Source organism: Epinephelus lanceolatus, chromosome 19 (genome assembly GCF_041903045.1).
Source record: "Epinephelus lanceolatus isolate andai-2023 chromosome 19, ASM4190304v1, whole genome shotgun sequence".
NCBI classification, from domain to species: Eukaryota; Metazoa; Chordata; class Actinopteri; order Perciformes; family Serranidae; genus Epinephelus; species Epinephelus lanceolatus.
The window spans coordinates 17,884,484-17,905,941 of record NC_135752.1 but is presented as its reverse complement, the minus strand read 5'-3'; the positions used below and the strand labels follow the sequence as shown (position 1 = coordinate 17,905,941).

General features: G+C 41.6%; 1 protein-coding gene across 2 annotated transcripts in view; it reads left to right on the top strand.

Annotated features, from left to right (window-relative positions):
• pappaa (pregnancy-associated plasma protein A, pappalysin 1a) overlaps nt 1-21,458 on the top strand; it is a 117,164-nt gene that overhangs the window by 67,218 nt on the left and 28,488 nt on the right. For both annotated transcript variants that reach the window (XM_033646882.2, XM_033646881.2), the window contains exons 11-15: nt 2,037-2,147; nt 2,984-3,119; nt 3,539-3,752; nt 7,950-8,124; nt 18,829-19,012. In XM_033646882.2, the coding sequence (XP_033502773.2) occupies nt 2,037-2,147; nt 2,984-3,119; nt 3,539-3,752; nt 7,950-8,124; nt 18,829-19,012 (820 nt within the window). The remainder of the gene's footprint in view (nt 1-2,036; nt 2,148-2,983; nt 3,120-3,538; nt 3,753-7,949; nt 8,125-18,828; nt 19,013-21,458) is intronic.

Genomic DNA, 21,458 nt, shown 5'->3' with positions numbered 1-21,458 from the left:
CAGCTCTGAACAGAAAGGTCACGTCAACAGATCCAGGGGACAGATATATAGACAGATAGCTGGTCTGGCCAGTTTTCCACGGTGGCAGGATCTTACAGTAGCCTCTCTAGCAAAACTCTCATGTTACTGGTGTCTCATTTCACTAGCTCAGGGCGGCGGCGAAACTCACCGTCCTTGAGTATGTGCCCTCTCTCCCCTTTGTGTGTGTTATCTATTGCTCAACAGTCTTTTACCGATGTGTTCTGCTGCATTTCCTTACTTTTATTAAAAATCACTGTTCGCGTCATCACATTTGTGTTTTCTCCATCCTGTCTGTTTTTCTCACGCTACTTTGCCAAACATCATCCTAACGGAGCTAATGAGGTGATAACGTGTGGGCCACAAATCCTAGAGGGGGTCCTTTGGTCTTCTGTATGTCAACAAAGCCACAGTAACGAGGTGACTTAGTCATCGTAGAAAATACAATGACTGACTACTAGAGGAGCTTTGAATTCGCTTGCAGTCCTTATCCTTTTAAGGCCAAGACTCCATCAAAGAACTAGCCATGACATGCCAACGGTTGTGTCGCCTCACTTCACCTCGGCCAAAGAATAGGTCCTAAACATACTGCAAAGACTGCAGCCCAGTTTGTTTTGATCTCATTTCCTTTTGACTTTAGCCATTTGTTTGCTTTCCTTTTTCCCATGTGTCTTCACACACAGTTTAAATGCCAAATCAAAAAGATTTCACTCACCAATGGACTCCACAGTTTCCAACGCCAATTCAACATGTGGAATCAGCCAAAAATAGCACACAAGGGCCAACTATAGCCAACAATGCAGGACATGTCGCAAAAACTAGGGCTACAGACGCTCACCGAAAGCTCAACACTGACCAACGGCTGACAGTCAGATTGGTCTGTCAGGGCCCTTAAAGCTCTGCCCAACCATTATCACTGTCTCTAATAGGCACACAGAGTGGTAAAGTGTGAGGTTGAGCTGCCATTCAGTGTCATCACCATAACTCACAACTCCTGCTTTCCTCTGTGGTAGGACAGATGTCTGGTCATATTGAGTGCACTGGTATTTGAACTGATTGCCATATTCAGCAGCCTCTGTGAATACACAAGTGTCTTTATTAAGCATGTCAGACTGCCATTTATCACATCGATTGACAGAGTATAGTATGTTCAAGCAATATTAATAAATATAAATTTGTCAGGTTGAAAATTCAGATTTTCAAATCTGTTACAACACCAACTTTGCATCTTACTTATTTTTTTTACCAATACACAGGCTGCTTTCAAGGAACAGTATCTCAGTAAAATGTTGCTGATCCTTATCTCAACAAAGATGTTAAATTCTGAGAAAATGCACAACAGCTGTGTTACACATGTGACTGATTGAGGTGCTGCATGGAATCAGGAAAACTCTCTGAGGGCTTCTAGTGGGCAGGTGTGGCATGACAGGGTATAAAAAGCCAGCTCAAGGTAAGCACACAAAAACATGCAGAGACTGGTAAGAAGGGGAATCAAAGACAAGAAGAAGAGAGGGACATGGGGCATGCGGCACATGACAGGTTGCCGGGTTTGTTGACAAGACACAAACAAACAGTCCTGCACAGAATCCACGTCAGTTGCACGTCAGGCCAGACAGCAGACAAACAGCTGACAGCTGTGGAAAAACAGGGGTCACAGCATTTACCGGCAGTACAGTAACATAACTAAAGCTTGTGGTTTTTTAAAGTATGTGTAAAAGTTAGCTATTTGGCAAATGCACATTTTTAATTTTATTTTAGCATGTCATCTCTTGAACCAACAACTCTTTACTTTTTCTTTAGCTTTGATGCGTTTTGATGACGTTGAAAGAAGGAGCAAGCTTTTCAGGGACGGTAACTGGCTGGAGTGCTTTTTAAAAGAAATATTGTGTCTAGTTGAAATAAATCTGTTCCTCAACTTTATCTTACATTTATTTCTTCTTGATGTGTATCACATAAAAAAAAAATGTTTCGGCCTACAAAACGATAATGACCATTTTTTCCCTCTCCTGTTTCCCCAGACATGTCAGTCCAAGGTGTTTGACCTATCAGATGGAGTGTCCCAGTATGCATGGTTCCCCTGCCGTGAGGCCCATAAGACAACCTGGGGATATCCTAACTACTGGCTCAAGGTGAGACCTATCTGAAAAGACTTTGGTGTCATGTTTTGTCACTTGAAGATAATAGGCTCATTAACCTCATGTGGATATGCAACTTTAGAGGGTGGTGCCCAAAAGATAATGGACAAGGGCAAGATAGCATATGCCACTCCACCTTGTGTTGACGAGTTTCCTATCCTCAGTCCATTCCATTCTTTACTGCAGTACCGTGCAGTGTGTTATAGCTATAGACTGTATGAAAATAATGGACAAAGCCACCTTGACATCATCAATTGGTTTGGGGACTGTTTTGAAGCTATGAGTTTGCATTTTGGCCATTGTCATCTTGGATTTTTGGAGTCAGAAGTGACCCGAAGTGACCATATTTAGACAAGAGGGTGGCCCGCCCTTAATTATACATAACTTTTAGCTTTCTAAACAGGTAAGTTATATAAAAAATCACCCTATACAGTTGTCATTAATGTTAAAATTAGCTATAAAGACTAAAACTGTTTTTTGGTATCAGGCTCTGAACATGCTGTAAAGCATTTTAACACTGGGGTCTATGGGGATGGATTCACTTTTGGAGCCAGCCTCAAGTGGCCATTTGAGGAATGGCAGTTTTTGGCACTTGGGCATTTTTGAGCCCCAGATGTTGTCTCCTGGTTATGATAACAGCATGGCATCATTAATGTGGCTAAGAGTGCGCAATGCAGGAGAATTACGCACCAATTTGACAGCATATATGATGTATGAAACATGATTAAAATTAGAAACAACTAAGAGAAAGACATTGAAAGTCAGGATACATTCGATTTAAGTTATCAACATTTTAATTGACTTTATGTGTCATGTTTTCTTTCATTCAGGCCCACTTTTCTCATCCCATGGTGGCAGCAGCAGTGATCATACATCTGGCTGCAGATGGGACTGGCTACCTTGACCAGACTCAGTGTAACATCACTGTTCAGCTAGTGGACACCAAAGAGGGCATCCATAGTCTGGGTGAGAACTGTCTTCTGTACTTTTAAACTTTAACCCACTTGATTCACCTCCACTGTCGGATGGCTAAACGTGACTAAGTGGGAAGCTGGGCTCAGAGGAGCTTTACCTACTGTAACTAACTGGGACTTGTTTTAGTTGAGCAGATATCATATACAGCAAAGCCCCTTTAAGAGCATGTCACTCTCATCCGTCTTTTCAGCTTATGCAAATATCTTCATTAGATCACTGTATCACTCTTTCAACACCAGCTTGCTATTTAGCCCCCTCTTCCAGCCTTTTCTTCTCTCCTTATTCACTTTTAAGATAAATCTGCCACTCTGATTCCTTCTGATCTCTGCTTTTGTCCCTTGCTTCCTCAACCTCAATCTCAATGTACTTTTCTCTTTGTCACTTCTTCATCTCCAATGTCCTTTCCACAGGTGAGTGGCGTCTCAGCTGCCGCACCAACCCTTTGGTGATCCCAGTGAGCCATGACCTGTCAGTGGCCTTCTACCACACCAAAGCTATCCTGGTCATGTTTGCCTCTCGGCTCGTGGCCATCTCCGGAGTAGGCCTGCGCTCCTTCCAGTCCTTCGACCCCATCACGATAAGTGGTTGCCAGAGCAATGAGATCTACAACCCCACGGGCCAGAGGTGAGGCAGAGAAAAAGGGAAATGGAACACATGGAACACTGGTGAACATGAGGCCTACATACTGTATATTACACACACTTCACAACCAAAGACATGCAGTCAAACACGTGCACAACTTTCACAGTCTCTTGCCTTAAAGGTGCAGGAAACTTGATTAAGACGTTTATTTTTACAAATCTCTATATATAGATTCTATGTGATGTACTAGAAAATTCCCGTAGTTTAATTTGACACACCCTGTTCTCATTTGGACATTGTCAGATAAAGATGCTTTTTAATGCCCCTTGGCGTCTGAGAGTGACGCACAGGGCACCGTTTTGTGTATCTGTGTGATATACAGCTGAAACACATTGTAATATGTGATTGATGCATGATTAGGTTTAGGCAACAAAACTTAGGCTTTAAAAAGATTACCCTTTGGGTTAAAATAAATATGTTTAATATGTAAAGTGACAAAAATATGTACGCACATATATAAGCGACGACTGTAAGTAAATTGCGTTAAAATATGTCAAAATAACATCGAATTTTGGTTTCACACGGGACACAAACTGTGGTCTCCTGGCTGAAAGTCCGGTTTTGTTTGACCAGTTCAGCTCAACATGGACTTTCTCGGTCTTTATATTATGTCAGTTGCTCACACTGGCCATGGATAGGTTTACACTGGAGTTAGTTGAAAGCCCAGTGCGTCTCATAAAGACTCTAAAGGGTGCCTTTGGTGTTGATATCACACGTCGATGGGCATGACAAAGCGACGGTATTTGATGCACTGAGAATGAGAACGGGCTCTCATCAAAGTTATGATACATCAGGATGGTAGGAGCACTTCTTTTCGTGTCTTTATAATAAATTCTGGAGTAAGAATTCACCTGTGGAGCATGTTGAAAGCACCAGTTTAACATGACAACCCATGAATGGCAAAATAATATCTGTATTTTGCTGTTAGGATTTTTACATATAGCCCAAAATCACATCTGTCTCAAAAGGCTTCATAGTTGCACAGCGGTCGACATTAATGAAGAAAACTCCACAGAGCAACAGCGGAAGGATCTGTCAGTCTTCCAGAGTCAGTCATACAATAGGTGCTGTATACACAGAGTAGACAGACATGGCATAAGTAGAAATAAACAAATATGAGGTGTAATTATTGAGAGAGTTTGACTTCTCCAGGAAAGGTTTTAAGTGTTTGTAGTAAGGGCTGTGAATCAGAGAAAATGTCTAGCAATTTCCAGGTGCCACCAAGCACCAGTCAGACCCCGACCGCAAAATGTCTTCCCTGCTGCCTGGAAAGAGGACAGACTACACTTACACACAAGACGCAAGTCAAGAATACCATTCAGACAAATGGAGAAGAGGCACAAGATGCTAAGAGCTGTGTATGTGTGTGTGTGTGTGTGTGTGTGTGTGTGTATATGAGCCAAAGAGAGGGAGAGGCATACGTTAATTAATGATGCCAACAAGCTGTTTAATGTTACAAGTCTGCCCCAAAGCTACAGCTATAACTGTAAAAAAGTTCTCAGCAACACATATAATATCACTGGAAATTTGCAATTAATTTGGACCTGTTGCTGAGCTCCGCGAATTTCCAACAATAGAGCCGCCGCGCTGCCTCCAGCACTAAATCTTGTTTACCACCCCAGTTTGTTTTGTATTGAGTTCGGCTGAAGTGCACACTGCATACAAATAGTCCTTTTCTTTGAAAAGTCCTGCCAAAGCAGACATGATTCGCCTGTAATGCGTTTTGCAATGGGGTTCTTACTTGCCATTTTCTGAACTCTTACAACTTAATTAAATAAATGTCCTGTCAATCAGACATCAAATGTGCTGCCCAAGGTAGAGCAGTATTCCATATTTGGACATTTTTCTGTGTGTGATGAAATAATCCATAACATCTAAAAAAAAAAAAAAAAAAGAAGTAAAGATGATCAAATTTGGGTAGATATAAGATATTTCAAACAGGTGCTGAAAGACCACCAAACAACAATTAACACATATTTAACCACAAATTCACAATTTTTTTGAGTCTCTGGTACCTTTAATTTTAACTACTAACCACATGATGTCAAGTCACTCCTCACAAACATAGTTAAACCAGACCACACACGCACAAGGAGTCACTAATTTGCCAATTTCCACACCACTGTCATGCATGAGACGGTTCATACTGATGATGCTCCCACAACCCTTTCAACAAGAAATGCACTAATAAACACCACAATACACAAAGAATAGATGGTTGGGGGTCTGTGCAGAGAGATAGAGCTGTTTGTGGCTTTTGTTGTGTGCCAGTGAGACATCCAAGAGCACCTAAATAGATTAAAACTGCTCTGCATCTGCACCAGCCAGGAAATTGTTTGTTACCGCACTCACACAGACACACACACATAGACTAGTTGCTTTCTCTTGGAGTTCTCACTGACTTTCTTTTCTTTCATATTCCCTGCGCTTCAGCTAATTTCCAGAGGCTGTTGAAAACAAATGTTTCTTATGATTGCAAGTCAACCAGATAGTATTATGATCACTTTTTTATTTACCCGTCTGTCCTTACAACATCTGTAGAGAATCCTGGCTCGGACTCTCTGTCTTTTTATGTCGCTGATCTGTTTCTTCTCTTCATTCGACTCCAGTTTATCATCTGCATTTTGTCGTCTTTACCCCACTTTCCAAATTTCTTCTCCATATTACCCAATTCCATCTTTACTTCCTCCTTATTCCCATTCCCTGTCCCTGCTTTTCCACATTTCCCCTCCTCCTCCTCCTCCTTCCCCTTCATCAAATGTTATCCCATGCTGTCTCCTCATCCTTTACTTTCACGTCATCGTCCTTTCTCTGTAACTGTTTGCCATCTCCTTCTCCTTAATTCTCCCTTTTCTGTGCCTCCCGCTTTCACTCTCTCATTCTCCTGGGCTGGAGCAGCACATTTCCCGTAATACTTATGCCTCCACAAAACACCACATCCCTTTTTCCCTGAGTTGTTAACAACAGGAGCTATTAACATGACTCAGTTTTATGTTCCATGCTTGTCTGCAAAAGCATATATGTTCTCCCTTTTCTCTCAGTTTTTTTGCACCATTTTCCCCCGCACTTATCACCTCCAACATTGTTTTTTAACTTTATATATTCTATTTGTTGCACGTACTGTTTATTGTGCTGTATACTGTACTTCTCGTTCACAAGGGAGGAGGATAGTTTTACAGGTAGTTAATTGTAATTTATGTCAGAAATTCCAGCGTGACTAGTAGAAAACCACAAGGAGATTTGTTCCGAGCCAAAGTGGCCACAGAGGAGGCTTCCAGTTTGTCCTCAGAAAGCCTAGACATAAGGAATTACTACTCTTGTGCCTTATAAACAGTCTTTACCTGCTCAGCTTAGCATCTTCATGAGCTGTTGAGTTCATTTGGTTTTACTTTTGCTTTCTACAGTGAGAGTGACAGTAAGGTAGAAAAGTGGAAGGACATAAGGAAAAATCTAGCTGTATATAAGGTTTGCAGTGTTTATAATTTGAGAGGAAAAGCGTAGAAAAGTGAACAATGCTGTCTGCAGGAAAACAAATGGATAAAAAGAGCAAAACAGAGATTCCATTCTTGCAGGAGTGAGTTTAACAATGTTTCCCCAGACCTGTATTTTCTTTCATCCTCTCTCTATGCCCCCATACCTTCCCCTCTTTCTCTCTCTCCCTATTTCTCCGTCGGCTTCAGAAGGAAACCCTATAGAATGTGGACTGTTGTAAAAAGGTGCCTTGGGCATCCAAGCCTTCCAAGAGTATTAAATGCCTTCTCCATCAGGCTACCAACACAGAGCTGTGGCCAAACTGTGCCATTGTAGCCGGTACATAATATATCCTGTCGCTCTTAATTCACAAACTATGCTCTGCCATGTGCACACGCATACAGACACCCCTTTCATGCGCATAGCAAATATGGCAATCTTTTCTCCATGTGGTTTATTGATTTGATATGTTAAGCAGTCATTGATGGATGGATGTGGTTGGTTCAATGCGTGGCTTTTCTGTTTGTGAGCAAATGTGTGACTGCTCCCATGTTTGAGTGTCTGCAATATTATTTTATACACTGAATTTATGTTGGTTGTAACTTTAAATGTGGTTTTTAGTTTCTTTCTCTCTGTCTCTCTCCCTCTCTCACTTTCTTAACCAATCCCCCCCACCCCACCCCACCTCACACACACGCTCCCTCGTAGTTGTGTACATTATTCGTGCGAAGCCATTGACTGCCAGGAACCCTTAATCCGCAATGCAGAGCTCAAGTGCAGTAGCCCTGGCCGCCACTTCTACAATGGAGACCGCTGCACCATCTACTGCAACTCTGGATACGTCCTGCAAGTCCACCAGGATGATGACATCATCAAGAGCCAGGTAAACACACTGCTACACACATGTTTAAACACACACACAGGCAGCACAGGAGCTCGGTGCAAAAAGAGGCACATAAATGCATAAATGTACACATGCAAACGCTTAAGTGCAAAAGCATTTCTACAGCATATGGGAACATGCGTGCAAACATGCATTCGTGAATGCACACATGAACATGCATTGATGCAAACTCAAGTACACAAATGGCCATAAGAGAGGAGTGCAAACACGCTTTCTCTCTGCTCTCCTCTCTATCTCTGCATTTATTTTGTCACCTGCAAAAACTAGGCTTGGCACGGCAAGCCTCCAGGGAGGATGACATCATGAACATCCAGGTAGATGAGTGCTGCACTGAGGAGTGGAGACGCCCCAGTCTCCTCCTCTTGCTGGCTTGCTACACATATATAAACACACACACACACGCACACACACACACACACACACAGACACAAACACACACACAAGCACACATATTCCGTACAAGCACAGACATAATAGTGTTTAGTCTCTTGCTGAGCATGCTGCACCATCACCTCAAACAGTCACTTTGTATCGCTACTCCACCGGGACGATGACATCATCGCATAGTGTCTGCTCCCTCTCCCTCCCTCGCTCCATTCCTGCTCATTTCGCACACATTGAAGTCTCTGTTAAAGGGCAGAGATTTGCTACCGCTCTCTCTCGCAGCAGCACACATTAAATGCTTCCATATCAATACCAGCACACATACAGTAAAGTACAGACAATCCCCTGCATAAACAGGACACAGATGCGGACAGATACAGTATACACACAGATGCGTGCGCACCACAAGTAAACAAACAAACAGGGTAGTTGACACCGCATTGTAAACCTTTTGGATTGGGGCCAAGCTGCTGTAAAGGCCATATAAACACTTTATCCTTCTCCACGGCTCTGTAAAGAAGTCTGCAAGACAATCTATTAATGCTCCCTGAGAGAGACGGGAGGTTTAAAGAACAAGGTAAATTTTGTTTTTATGTGTATTTCAGTCTGGAACTGTATGTGAGGGTGTGTTTGTGTGAGAGACAAGAGTTTTATAGAGTAAAAGAGAGGGGGAAATAATTATTTTATTTGGTATTCAGTCAGGATCCTGACCTTAACAATGTGTTCTTTCTCCCATCTTTCGCATGGCTGTTGCCGGGATCTGTAACTCGTCATAATTGGAGGGTTTCTTAAACCACAAAGTCGTTCAGCTGTCCCTCCGTCTTCCTCTTCATGGCCTTATTCACACATGCACATACTGTATCTGCACACGGAAAGAAGCATAAGTATGTGTGCGTGTATGTGCACAGACGCACATTCACTTCCACATCCATACATGCTGTATGTACAAACACGAGCCGAATAGTTTCTCCATTGAGTCTGCACAAACTTCTAATTGCATTAGATTTTGATTGACAGTGCACTATTGTGGCTATTCATCAATGTCAATTCATTTAGTGATAAATTATACTTTTCAGAGGGGAGAGGCAGGAAAGTACAGAGAAAGTGGGGTGAAGGGGGGTCAGGAGAGAACAGAAAACAAAAGTAGGGCTGTGCCAAATATCAGTTTTTGGACTTTGAAGGTTTCCCACAAATGATGACTGACAGTTCAAAGGTATTTAGAGGACCTGTTATTTATGAATAACTTTTCGCATCCATTCATTCAATTAAAAGACATCTGGTCAGTTTTGTTGATTTAATACCAAATTAGCATTTTGCAGTCAATTCTAATAAATGATGCTCTGTAAAAATGCCCAAATCCTCTCCCTCAGTTCTGAAATCATTTTAAGCTTAGCCATGTAACATCAGTAAGGACAAGTAAATCATTGCAGTCAGCTGACATGCCGCTGGTGAAAAAAAAAGTTGGTGCTGCAAACTAGCTGTGCAGACTGACTGATGTTAATAATTATCATAACAGAATCCAATCTTTTTTTAACTCACCCTGTCTGCCATAGCAGGAGTGTCTTCTATTACAAGCTTGTTGATCCATTTCAAGTCCAGTCTTATATCCTCAAAGAGTGAAACAATTCTCTGGAAGATGATTTCACCAGTTGTGCATCCCTCCAGGGGCAGTCGCAGTCTCTTCCGAAAGCCTTAGTAGTTTGAACGCAGAAGCAGCCTCACAGGGCACCATTTGCTGTAAACCAAAGTTGTTTTTGTCCAGTAACTGCAAACCATAATTTATATAATTTCCTTTTTTAGTTCTGACACTAGAATGCAGCATTTTGAAGCAGGCTTCGCTTCTAGCTGTAGATTTGGGGGGTCAGCTATATGTTTCTTTCTGTAGCGACACAGCTGTGACTGACTCAACTGTACCACTGCAAGGCAATTGGACAAACAGTAAAGATTTGAGAGATACTCTGGACACATCCATTTGACATCAAATGTAATAAAGGGAATGTGCTTTATGTCAAGCAGTCTTAGAAAATATTTAAATCGATCTGGCCAAATACTCAGGGTACATCAGCTCTTACTTCTCATCACATGAGATAGTAGTTTAAAACCCCATGTAAAAACAACAAGAAGGTGACAAAAACAAATACAAAAACAATGTTACCTCAGATTTTCTTTCTCCCCTCAGTTCACACCCCTTTTTATCAGCCACACAAGTGCTTAAAGGACACACACACACCTCTGCGCTGAGGTTGATGGCGTGAAGCACAACCTTGTCTCCTTTCATTAACCAATTACATTCTTGTTTCAGTGATGTCAAAGTGGTTCTGGGAACACCACCGTCTTAAATAATGCTATCTTCAGAAGAAATCTGTTCCCCTCACTTGCTTGATTTGTATATGTGTCTTTTGTTATTATCTCCGCCAGGCGTAAGTCTGGATGGGGTGCTGTGTTCATCCGTGTGTGTGCATCTGTGTGTCTACAGCTAATCTTGCATACTATTGGACCCATTAGCCTAATAATTTTTGTGCACATTTGTGTCTGTATGCTCAAGGACCTTTAGGACTCATTTATGCTCCCTTTACGTACGAAAATGTATACGTCAGTTTCAAACGATGTTACCATCACTGCCCACATACTTCCATGCGCCCTTTACGTTGGCATGGATGTAAACCAATATATCCACCAGGAGGCAGCCCAGCGTCAAAAGTTTATGACAACAACAAACTCAAAAACAAACATGGCGACTGTGGAGGAGATATTGATAATGTACATCTTGCATAAAAGACAAAAACAGAGGCAGCGTTGTAGGAGGCGGTGGTTGGTGAGGCCGTTAAATACATTGCGACTGGAGGACGGAGAATTCTTTTCTATAGTACTGCCGATGAGAGAAATTGAATTGTTATTTCTTCTTCGTGTCTCACTAGAGCTACGCATCGGGTAGTGACAGCAACACTGCCCCCACGGTTCCCGGTGGTACTGCTCCATTTGGCCCGTATCCGTAAGCTTTATGGAAACGTGCAGAAATATGGACGAAATGAACGCGGAGCACGGACAGAAGGCTCCGTCCGTATCCGGATCCATATTTAACGTTGAGCATAAATGAGCCCTTAGTGGTTTGGTTGATTCATAATTTTTGAATAAACTATTGTATTGACTAATCTTTTTTATTCTGTCATTGACAGCTGACTCCTCACTCCTCTTAACCGGCTGGTAGGGGCTGCACGTGATCAACAATTGCCAGTCATGTAGAAAAGGGGCATTTTTGGCAATCAGCCAGGCTAAAAACAAGCCTTACCTACACTCAAAAACTGACATCAATAGAAAAGTTTGGTCTCATTTTTAACCAGAGCATCTGCAGATTAACTCCATACCCTGTTAGTCATGATCCACCAAAGTAAGACAAGATATGAGGTAAATAGTCCCTTTTTTTAAAAAAAAAAAATCCTGCCCCCATCTTGATTTTACGGGAGCCAGCAGGGACAATTCAGTGAGATTCAACTCTGCTTTGTTCCACCACTGTCATGCATGCACACCGGACACACAGCCTGCCCTGCACTCCCTATTCCCCACCCACATGCCCCCAGACACACCTGGCGGAGATCTGCACTCTACTGAGAGAACTCTCTAGTTGCTATCTGTTTTTCTTATCTCTCAGTCTCTTTGAAATGGTTCAGGGACACTTAGTGCTGACACTAAAAAGATACTTCATTTAACAGGCTCTACAGGTTTTACAACTGTCCACTATAGAACAAACCTATAAACCCCAATTACCTGCCCACTATATGATTGCCCATCCACTTTCTTTTAATGACCAAAACACCATCTTTAGATCTTGTCGAATCAATGGTGAAAGTGTTCCACACATTAAGAAATAACTCCTGGTATAAAATGAGCCATTATATCCAATATAAATTTAAGGGAAACCGTCCTCCTCCGAAATACGACCACATAGGTCATACAGGCAGCTTATTACAACCCATATTACCATTTATTGTGAGGTGACCTCTGGTAGCCATAGTAATAATGACAGGAGCAAAGGAAAAAGCCAGGTGATGTAGTTTAAAGGGCGACAAAGTCTGCCTGTCAGGGTGGTAGATAGATAAAAAAACACAAGACTTTCAATTAGGAGATTGCTGTTTGTGTCCTGTATGAAACCAAAAGTCAATGTTGAGTCATTTTGACTATGTAGTATGTCATGGCGTATGTCAAATGATGTTAAGTCAGTAAAAAATGGTCTTATTTTAAACCAAACCATCTTCTTTTAAACCTAAGGAAGTAGTTTGGTGCAACTGCAGCTATTTCACAACGTTAACCTTAAAACTTTATATACAACCTTTCCTGTCATTTAGGTAGGGGGACACTGGTAGGGGAGCTATTTTGGGAAATGCTCCTGCAGGTCATATTTGAGGGTTGGAACAAACGACTTATGTGGGCGTATGGGTTGGAGGACTTGTTGATTTCAGGGCTAGTAGGAGCCATATCAACATATTATTTTGGTCATATTCATTTGAGTGGGCAATCAGCCAGCTCAGCTACCTTTTATGTGCATGTTTTATGGGCACCCAAATGAAGACGTCATGATGTTCTTGTGCCTGGCTTTTCTGTGGGTGCTCCAGTTTTTGTCCCACTCCAAAAGATATGCATGTAAGGCATTGTATTAGAATTACTCTTGCCTTTGACCTTCATCAAGGCTCCTGAGAGCTGGAGTTGATCCAGAGGTGCTGTGCTGCTGCTAGTAAGAATGGGTTGAATGCAGAGGACAAACCATGGCAATCAATGAAGTATAACTTAAATAAACTTAAAGACCTTATCTCAGGTTCACACCCTTTGTCTCACAGCCAGGAAGTAAAGTAGTGAACAAATAAATAACACCCAAGGCTGTTTAGTTATGATTTTAATTGTGATTGTTGCTTATTAAGTTGTGACTATTTCATGTTCAAGAAAAACATTCAGAATTTGAAACCACGTTTTCAGGGGCTTTACAGACACAGTGAAATGAAAATTATATTTTTCAAATTCTGTCAATTGTTCATTTATCCTTTTAAATACTTAATATGTGTCAGAATTTTAGTTGTAGTAGTTAGGTGTAGTAGCTAGCCATTAGTCACTTTACAGAAGCTAAAGATGCACTAGCCTCCATTTCACTGTGACTTTAAACGGGCACTATGTAGGAATTTCTCCCATCTAGTGTTGAGATCGTATATTGCATTCAAACAGATAGCGCACTCTAGCGCCTCACTGTTTCAAACGCATATTGCAACAACGGTAGCTGCTGTGTACCAAAAAGCTATGATAACACTGATGAAACCATGTCATCCAATACTTCATGGAGTATTCATTCAGGCTTCTACATAGACACACGTGACGCGAGTTGACAACCCCCCTCCTCACCATGCTGGCTGTGTTTACAATGTAGGACTGTTGGGGCGGGTGTAAATCGAAACAAACCAATCACGTCTTGTCTTTTGACAACTGACAAGTGGCTCAACCTCACACACCTCATCCCTCTCCTCGCAACACTGCGTCGCTAACAGCTGTTAGCGACCAGCGCAGCTAACAGCACTAACAGCGCTAACAGCGGCTAATACCTGTTAGCGGCGTTGTTAGCGGAGCTCGTTGCTAACAGCTGTTAGCCGCTGTTAGCTGTGATTCTCCTTCAGCAGCTCTCTTCACCTGGGAAAGGCTACCCCGATGTTGACCCTCGTTTTTTGAAATCGCCGGTCATGTTGCCTTTTTTGCCTTTTTTCAAATGCACCAGCACTTGTGACTAGCCTGCTTGCTGCTGCTTTTCGTCACTCTACCTGCAGGAGGAAACCGGAAACCGACAAGTGGAAACGCGAAAGGCGATTCTGTATTTCTCAAGTATATCCCTGTACGTACCTGTATTTTCAAGATGGCGCACGTACATGATGAGACACCGGTCACAATGTATATGTAAATGAGAATTTTGGAGCTTACGGACATACTTAAAGACGCTGATGGAGGTAAATACACATGTGCTAGGACACACTTTTGACTGCAAAATGTGTCTCAAAGAACAACTGAAATTGTTACACATTGTGCCTTTAAGGTCAGTCGGGCTATTTTTGAATACCACTTTTTACCTTCCCTCCTCCTGTGCAGAGGGAAGAGCATCCTGCTTTTCTGTGTCTGAGTCCTATTCTGTCCTGATGGTGCAGGCAGCAGGGAATACCTCTACTGGGCTTCACCCTTGTAAGCATTTAAGCCAGAGATGGGGCACTGGAGTGGCTTCTGGGGCTCTAGCCCTGAATCTATGCAATTCCCTAAAAATATATCTAAGTTAGTGTTCCTCTGTTGGCCTAATATTCAATTCAGAGTATTAATGGCCACATTCACTTGGCATGGTTGAGGATCCTTGATTTTTAGAGTAGCCCCGATATTGTCTGGCTTCTGGAGCCAGCCTCAAGTGGCCATTTAAAGCGCTGCAGTTTTTAGCACTTCCTTTTGGTATTATTTTTCTGCCCTGGAGGTGGCTGCTTGTTATTTTCTTATTATTTCAAAGGACTTGAAAAACCGTGGACATAACTAAATGGGGTAAATGGGAAAAAAAATCTCTCCTGGGGAGCAGAGCTTCAAATGTTTGCCTCGTCTGGCTCTGCCCCTGCTTGAACTAAAACCTATGTGAATAACACATTCTCACCCTGACCTCGCCATATATCGTTGCTTGGTCAAAGTCTTTCCATATTGACATATGACATGTAAGCTACCCTGGGTGCATTTGTTGTTGACGTTCTGGGACGCCGTGTCAACTTCGGCTAGTTGCATGCATTGTGTGTTTTCAAAAGACACTTCCGTTTTCACAGGAAATGTACAGTGTGCTTACAGTCTCTTTCAAAATAAATGTACTTCTACGATACAACGCTGTAAATTGATGTTTTTCCCTTCGACAACAAATGGATGTGGTTACGTTTCGCCAACACACACGTTTGGCTTTACATTCATACGAAAAGCAAACACGGACCTCCTGGTCGGTGGTTGCTGGACCCATCCACCCCCGATCCCACCCACCTTACTAGGACTTACCACCCCTTAACTTTCACCGCCAGGTGCCGTTACATGATAACAGCAACCATCATGCCTACATGAAGGGACGACATTTTTCCGTTGGTGTCTGACACGCGAAGTCACTGCCCAAGTGCCAGTACTTGACGACTTCCGAATAAGACCGAGTTGATGTGAATGAGCGTGAAGGCAGTACATTGTAATCCTAGTTTTTTAAGTACAGGCGGAGCCCTTTAACATTGTTACTCCTTAAGTTGCTGACTTTGTGGATGATGAGTTAGGGATTGACAGTTGAATGGCTGGCACCAGATGATTTAGTGAGGCTCCTTCTGATTGGATGAGCATGTGAATACAAATTTCAGTGTGCTGTCCTGCATTGAAGAGTGGTCAAAGTTACAGAACCCATCCCTTCACTCCATGTCTGCTAGCAGACAGCCTGTGTATCCTTCACTTATTTCTACAATGGGAAAAGAATTACTCAGAATCTTTAGACTTCTGGTAAAAAATTGGACATTTTCTTAATTCTTCCACTCAAAACAAAAGCTCACGCATCCAGTCTGTGTAGGCTGATGTGGTTCATTTATTATAACCCTCCCAGAATTTCATGTACTTAGAAGCATGTCTACTTCTGAGTACTGTTAGGTTCTCAGTAACAACCGGCCACATTTTACTGTTCTGAACACATTCTGTCCAAAATCATTTGTGCAACCGTTTGGTTTTTGTACGAGAAATTCTGTGGATATTCCAGGCAAATAAAACCTCTCTGCTTCTAAGTAAAGCAGTTTTTTTACTCCAACACTGTTTCATAAGGGCTTTTCCATGAGGACAAGACAATAATAAATTATACTTAATTCCATTATTAAGCAACACTGTAATAACTCTACCTATTAACGTTCATCTGTGTGTTACTATACTTTTGCTACTCAATAATGTGTTTGCGTGCCATCCAAGTGAAGGCGACCCCCTAAGATTAAGGAAGAGGCTGTCTGTTTGTCGGTTCATTTGTCTGTTAGTCTGTCTGGCTTGAATTAGACAGAGTAGCCAAAGGTTGTTAAAACTGCTTCTGGAAGAGAATGGTCAGCTGTAAATTTTTTACAGGAAGGAAAATTCCCACACATTTACACACACAGTACACACACAGGCATATAACCCTATATACACAAACACACTTGGGGATACATGCTTGATTAAATGCGAAAACAACTCATGGCTGATGTATGTAAATGTAAATGCATTTCTTCATGTGTGCATTTGTGTGTTTGTGCATAAACCTGATCACACTTTTACACGCATTTAAAGATGGGTAAATTTTGTAACTTAAAACAACATTCCATGTAACTTACTTAACATTCCACTCGCACACATATTTACAGTCAGCACATTAACACTAAATGGATCCTTCCACATTTCTTCCATGCAGACTTTGTTCACAACCTCCCATCATGATTTACTCATTCAACTCTACACCCAGTTATTTTTCAGCAGGCTCTCACATGTGATGCATATGTTACTTTGTTGGATATCCAAATATGAAAGGGGCTTATTTATTTTGAGGGAACCTGATACTGTTATGCAATATCATATAATGGGATCAAGATGAAAGATAGAAATACACGGGAAGGGAGAGAAGGTTATGAAGCAATAGATATGTAATGCTAACTGAGTCCAGCTTGTGTGGCCTTAATGTTTGGCCACTCTTTAAAAAGATGTGGGTAATTAAGGTCAACCAAAACAGGGGTAGAGTGTAATTCATGGCAACAACACAGGTTTCCCATTTTTGTTCTGAGAGGGAAAAGTCAAAATGATTGAGCTCTCACAGCTTTGTTGTGAGATTTCTTGGCACCGCTATCAATTTCATTCCTGTTGCATTACATGGTGCTATTTAATGGAAGAGGATGAAAACAGTTGAGGTTTGGATGATGCAGAGGCTCCCCATTTTGGTCTCATCTCTGCAAATATCATGCCACAAGCCAAATAATTTACAGGAATCAGAACTATTTCTAATAGGAAATAGACGTAAGTTCAGGAAATGTTTCTGGTTAAAAAAAAAAAATAGTCAGGAACAAGAGATTGCCATTTTGAAATGTAATGTTTTGGAAACTTTCTGGTTGCCCCTTCCATTCCCAGGAACTTGTACAGTACTTGTACACCAGTAATACTGGGTCCTTAATGCTATATTCACTTTACAATCATTGCTCTTGATCAGGAATGCTTACACACTGATATGACACACATACACACAAGAATTCAAGACATGTGGCCTTTGCAAGCCCCAGTCAGACCTTGCCAGATCATAGCTACTTCAGCAGTGGTAATAGTCTCAATGACATGTTCATAGTGTGAAGGGAGGGATGTTAATCTATTAAACTAGGTCTTATTTCGTGCTGTAGACTTGAGCTAGTCTTTGTTTGTCGTAGTAGAGTGGTGTTACCACTGGTGGGTTTGACTCCTGGCCTGAGTCCGTTTCTTGCGGATTTTTCATGTTCTCCCCATGTGTGGATTTCCTCTGGGTTCTCCAGTTTCCTCCCACATTCCAACAACATGTAAGGGACCAGTCGCACAGGATGCACTTTGTACACTTGAAAATGTGCGGCAGTCTGCCTCAATTTTGAGAAGCTTAGACAGGAAGAAGCACTGGAAAAAAAATTCTGTTTACAGGCAACTGCAAAGTCAACTACTGTCAGTCACTTAGCTGTGGGGCATACTTGATGACACTAGCTAACTTAGGAAGAAACTGCATGGCGCTAATTTGCCTGCAAAGCTGGTGTGCTTTATTTTACTCCGGGTATTTTATTTGTCTCCCACCTCTTTGTATTATGATTCATGTTTATACAGAAACTCAGACAGAAGACAAAGCCACAGCCATTGGTATTCCAGTTGTGGAAGACTCCCTCTGTCTGTTGTCACATTTCCATCAAAGTCAATCTGTTTTGTGTTAGGGCTGATTGTGCAGTTGTTGGATATCAGTTGTCTGAGTAGCATGACTTGACCTTACAAATGCTATCAGCAGTTACTTGAGCTGCTGGGTAGCCTGTGAGGCTACAGTACACTAGGGCTGATCAAGCTTTGTTACACACTGATTGGAGACTTGTTGGATTGAGTGCTGAATTGCTATAGTCATTTTTTGTGAGGTAAACATTTATAGGATGTGTGAGACATCAAGCTGTCACATCAATGCACAAATCAGTGCTTGTTCCAAAGCGTACTTATGCATAAAGCCTACTACAGAAAAGTCCTGTAATCATCTCTATCTGACATTTGATATCTTGTCTTCTTTTGCAGTCAGACTCCTCTGTGACTATAACCTGTGCAAATGGAAAGTGGAACAAGCAGGTGTCATGTGAGCCTGTGGACTGTGGTCTGCCAGACAAATACCATGTTCATCCTGCCCATTTCCGCTTCCCTGAGGGCACCACCTACGGCAAGAAGATTACCTTTCAGTGTCGAGAACCTGCCCAGCTTGTAGGTAAGATGCATAGTGGAGCGTGCACACATGCATGCAGAGATACACATTTTCCATGAGATTAGGTGACAGTCACTTAATTTTATTGTTAAAGGATAAGAGATGAATTATTTGAATTTTGCCTTTTATTTTGTAAGGGATAATGCCAGACGAGGTGTCCATTATCAGGAATTAATGGAGGGGAGGCCAGAACCATACGATATGCAGCAGGGAACTGTTGCCTTCACGTCATCCATTAATTCCTGGCTATTGACACCTTGAAAGGCATTATCCTGCTTATACCATGGTCAGTTGCCAACAGAAAAAAACATTCATTTAAATTATTATGCGTTTTGTTTTTCATAAGCCATAACTCAGTAAAATCTAAGGATTTGAATATCACCCGAAAGAATCACTACCATCTGGTTCTTATGCAATGGAAATGTTCTCTACACCAGTAAACAGGACGAACCGTAGAAACGACTTAGCAATGGGAGATATTTCTAGTCCTCTCAGCTCCTAGAACCCTTTGGCTCAACTATTAGCCAGAAAGCTAACATTATGCTAGCAAGATTCAAAGTCAATAACACTGCGTTTGGGTGACAAACAGTAAGTATATTTTGACAGTATGTTAAACAGTAGTACTAGCTAGCTCCAGCCATGTCATTGTTCCCATATCAATATTAACATTTTCACAAAGAAATGATAGGCCATGTGTGCTGTTGGACGCAGTCTGAAGTAAAGAGGTGACTTATGTGATACCAAGTGTTAGTAAGTTCAGAGGAACAGTGTAGGCTGAAGTCCTGCAGCATTATAAATTTAAAGAAATGTTGAAGTCATTCATTGTTGAAATTAGATGTTAGCTTGTTAATGTGTTTTAGATACAAGCTGATACTGTAGCTAGCACATTAATATAGAACAATTAACAGACAGATTCTCCGGAACCATTTTGTAGATGTTGTCAGAGAAGCTCAAAAAATGGTCATCAACGCTAAATCCAGGAGGCCTTACACAGGGCCTTGCAGCCTCCCTAAAGAGAAAGCCAGACAAAAGCCCTGTTAAACCACAAACATAGGACAAGCAAAACCTGGAGGCAGAAGAGCCTCATGAAAAGCCAGAACCACAACAAGCCCATTCTACCATTGAAAGTCCAGAAGAAGAGAAAGAAGAAGAACTGGTTATCAATTACTTGACTTATATGTCTCCAATACTCGACCTGTGACCACCACAGACAGAGCCAGGGCCTAGCGGAGAAGAGGAACCACCCCAGTAGAACAACAGTAAGAGGAGATGAAGGTTAAACCTTATGACATGTATGTGCATTTAGTGAATAGGGAAATGAAAGGACTGATGAAATTACCAAGATTGCCAATCGGGCACAGATGGCCGGCCAAAATGGGAAGTACCTGAATTAAAATAGATTAACAGATCAGCAAATTCTTAGAAAAACATTAGTTCATAAGTGAGGTTACCCAGGGATATGATCTAAAGCACCGAACTTTTGTGAAACCTAAGCCTCTCGCTTACCTATGATGTAATGTAGGATGTCCATAAAGGGACAGCAAAGGAGGAGATTCAATGAAGGATGTCCATGTAGGGGTAGAGAAAAAGGTATAAGAAGGTTTGTGCTGAAAACAAGACTTCAGTGAACACAACTCTCTTACTGTAGCTATAGACCGAAAATAGCCAGGGCCTGATGAGATGGGGCTTCTACAGGTTTTTGAGATCATCCTGTTCGGACTCAATCCACTGAGAGAGCTGCAGTTACCGATTTTAAAAACTTCTGGACTTTTTGTGTTTTTACTTCCATACTTATTCTTTGGAATCCAAGGAGATCGTGAGTAAAGCAGCAATGGGAAAGAAGATAGGGAACAAATTGATTGTGTTTGATGAATTATTTTTTGATTGCATCAATCACACCTGATTGAAATTACTATTTTATTGCTGTAAGACTCTACACCATTAAAATTAAGTAACTCATCCATAGTTTTCTGTTTAATTACACTTTGTGAAAGGGTCCCTTTAAATAATCAAGTACCCTCTCCTTAGTGATATAAGATTACAGATTGTGTGCAGCTAAGCCAGGTCCATAGATGTAGGCACTTAAGGGTTGGTCTAGACTCATTTCCCTAGGAGCAAAAAGTATACTTGCAGCTTAAACAATTTCCTGCAACTATAACAGCTGTTGCTATTTAGAAGGCAGCTGTTGTTAACAAAAGAGTTCTCATCTAGTATCTTTAGTTTCAGGCCATTAAGGGTTCTAGTGAGAAGGTATTGGGGATTCAGGAAGAAGACATTAATAGCTGGATGAATCACCTTTGCACCAGTCTATTCTGATTAGAAACTGGCTCTGTAGGTGAACAGGGATGCTAATCTTGTCTGCTTTAATGTGAGTCTGGACTCTTGTACAGCAGTGCCAGGGTAACAGTGTCCATTAACGGGAATTAATGGATACCCTGCAGCCATTCAG